This window comes from Topomyia yanbarensis, chromosome 1 (assembly GCF_030247195.1).
Source record: "Topomyia yanbarensis strain Yona2022 chromosome 1, ASM3024719v1, whole genome shotgun sequence".
NCBI lineage: Eukaryota > Metazoa > Arthropoda > Insecta > Diptera > Culicidae > Topomyia > Topomyia yanbarensis.
Genome location: NC_080670.1, coordinates 199,926,580 through 199,928,354, shown reverse-complemented (window position 1 = coordinate 199,928,354; position 1,775 = coordinate 199,926,580). Strand labels below are relative to the sequence as shown.

General features: G+C 42.0%; 1 protein-coding gene across 1 annotated transcript; it reads right to left on the bottom strand.

Moving 5' to 3' along the window:
• Window positions 1-466: 466 nt before the first annotated feature.
• On the bottom strand, window positions 467-1,143 carry LOC131676471 (lithostathine-1-alpha-like). The gene is made up of 2 exons (XM_058955535.1): window positions 969-1,143; window positions 467-908 (listed from the first exon to the last, which is right to left on the bottom strand). The coding sequence occupies exons 1-2, from the start codon at window positions 1,107-1,109 to the stop codon at window positions 540-542; spliced, it is 510 nt and encodes a 169-aa protein (XP_058811518.1). The 5' UTR covers window positions 1,110-1,143; the 3' UTR covers window positions 467-539.
• Between the last annotated feature and the right edge of the window lie 632 nt (window positions 1,144-1,775).

Here is a 1,775-nt window from a genome sequence, read left to right as displayed (position 1 = left end):
AGCAGTTGGGGTTAGGAACTGACTCAGTTTCGCCTCAAACGAAAACCACATATGACTGGTCACTGGATCGTTGTTCTATAGGCTACCCGCTGTAACTTTCCGTTCATTAGAAAAAGGGTTAGGAAAAATCCAATCATTGAATGCTCAAAACAAAACTGGGTCTCCAATTTTTCGTTTGTCTGGGAATCTTTCCTCTGATTAAAATCTCTGGTTTATTTTACCATGATGAGAACATTTCTGATTTTTTCAGAATTCTGATCTAAGAGTTGCTGATATTTATGCTGTTTTTGATTGAAAGGAGATTGAATCTGATTCTAATCCGAACAACTATCAAAATGTATGGACTGATAATGATTGGGGTTGCAACTTGATTCAGTTTCGGGATCGAGCAAATGCGGCATAATAGTGCTGATAAAAATAATAAATGAGCGTGAGAAGTCCAGACGGTATGGCGGAAATTCATATTTATGTTCAGAAAAACCTTTACTATTTTAAATTCAACAAAAATCTGACTGCAATTTAGATGTAAGACATTCCATCTAAGAATAAATCGCCGTCTCGCACACAAAGTAGTACTCATCCCAGCAGTTAACCAGCGACCACTTGAACCCGCCCGCTTCGGACTGATTGCTTAGCAGCACACACCGGTAGTCCTGCCGACCATCCGTTGCCACAGGAATTGGCAGCAGCTCGTTCCAGTTGTACCACATGAACCGCCTACCCGTCGAGTGCCAATGAAAGTTCCCCAGTTCAGCCAGATCGCTTCCACCGATCCAGAAAGAATTATCCCCGAATTTGTCCGTACCCTCCAAAACCTTACCGGTGATCTCCTGCTTCTCGGCCGATGTCATCACGACCAGATCCCGGTTCAGGTAGTGGCAGTATTCGGTTGCCTTGAACCAGTTGGCCTGTTGGAAAAGGATCCCAATTAGCTGGGTTTAAAATGCGGATTTTTTTGGTGAACTAACCTTGAAATTAGGAACGACCATCGGGGTGTTTGCGTCGCATTCCTTGTTGAGGGCAAAGTTATCGATTGTGACGATCGTGGTTCCAAAATCGAAACAGCCGAATAGAAACAGAATCAAATGCAGAGCAATTTTCCCTACCATACTTGATGCAGTTCCTCCGATGAATAATGGAATGAAACGACACATGGAACTTAATCAGATCGCAAATCGACACTAGTGCAATTTATTGCCATGGAACCCGGATGATGAATTGATAAATAGCAACACGTTCGCAGTTTAGATTTTAGTCTATACATGCTGCAGAAGCGAAAACGTAGTGCCATGTTCATGCAATAAGGCCATTTGAGAAGGGCTAATCAAATGGGTATCGAATAGTTACAATGGCAAAACATATTCACGAATTGGTTTCAAGGGCAGCCAAAAGAAGAAAAAAAACGTGATCACGGGCTGTTCCATCCAAAATCTTCCGCCGAGACGGCGCAATGCAAATGTAATTCGACGGCCAACATAGTTTTGCTGCCAAATTATGGTGCGTGTCTCCTCCGTTAATGCGTGCTTCTTGTTGACCTGCCTGGGATTACCTTCGGTTTTATTATGTCGTCAGCATCGCGCAAAATAAAAGCACGTCGGGGCGGTAAAACTTCTAATTAATTCATCTAATTACCGGGTACTTATTGTATTCTTAGAGAATTTTGGCTAGGTTTGCTTTGAGACGATCTCATTAGACAAAAATACCAGGTTATTTTCTCTTGATAGCATTGAGGTTATGGTTCAATTAGAATAAAAAATCATGACGTACTAGGTTAA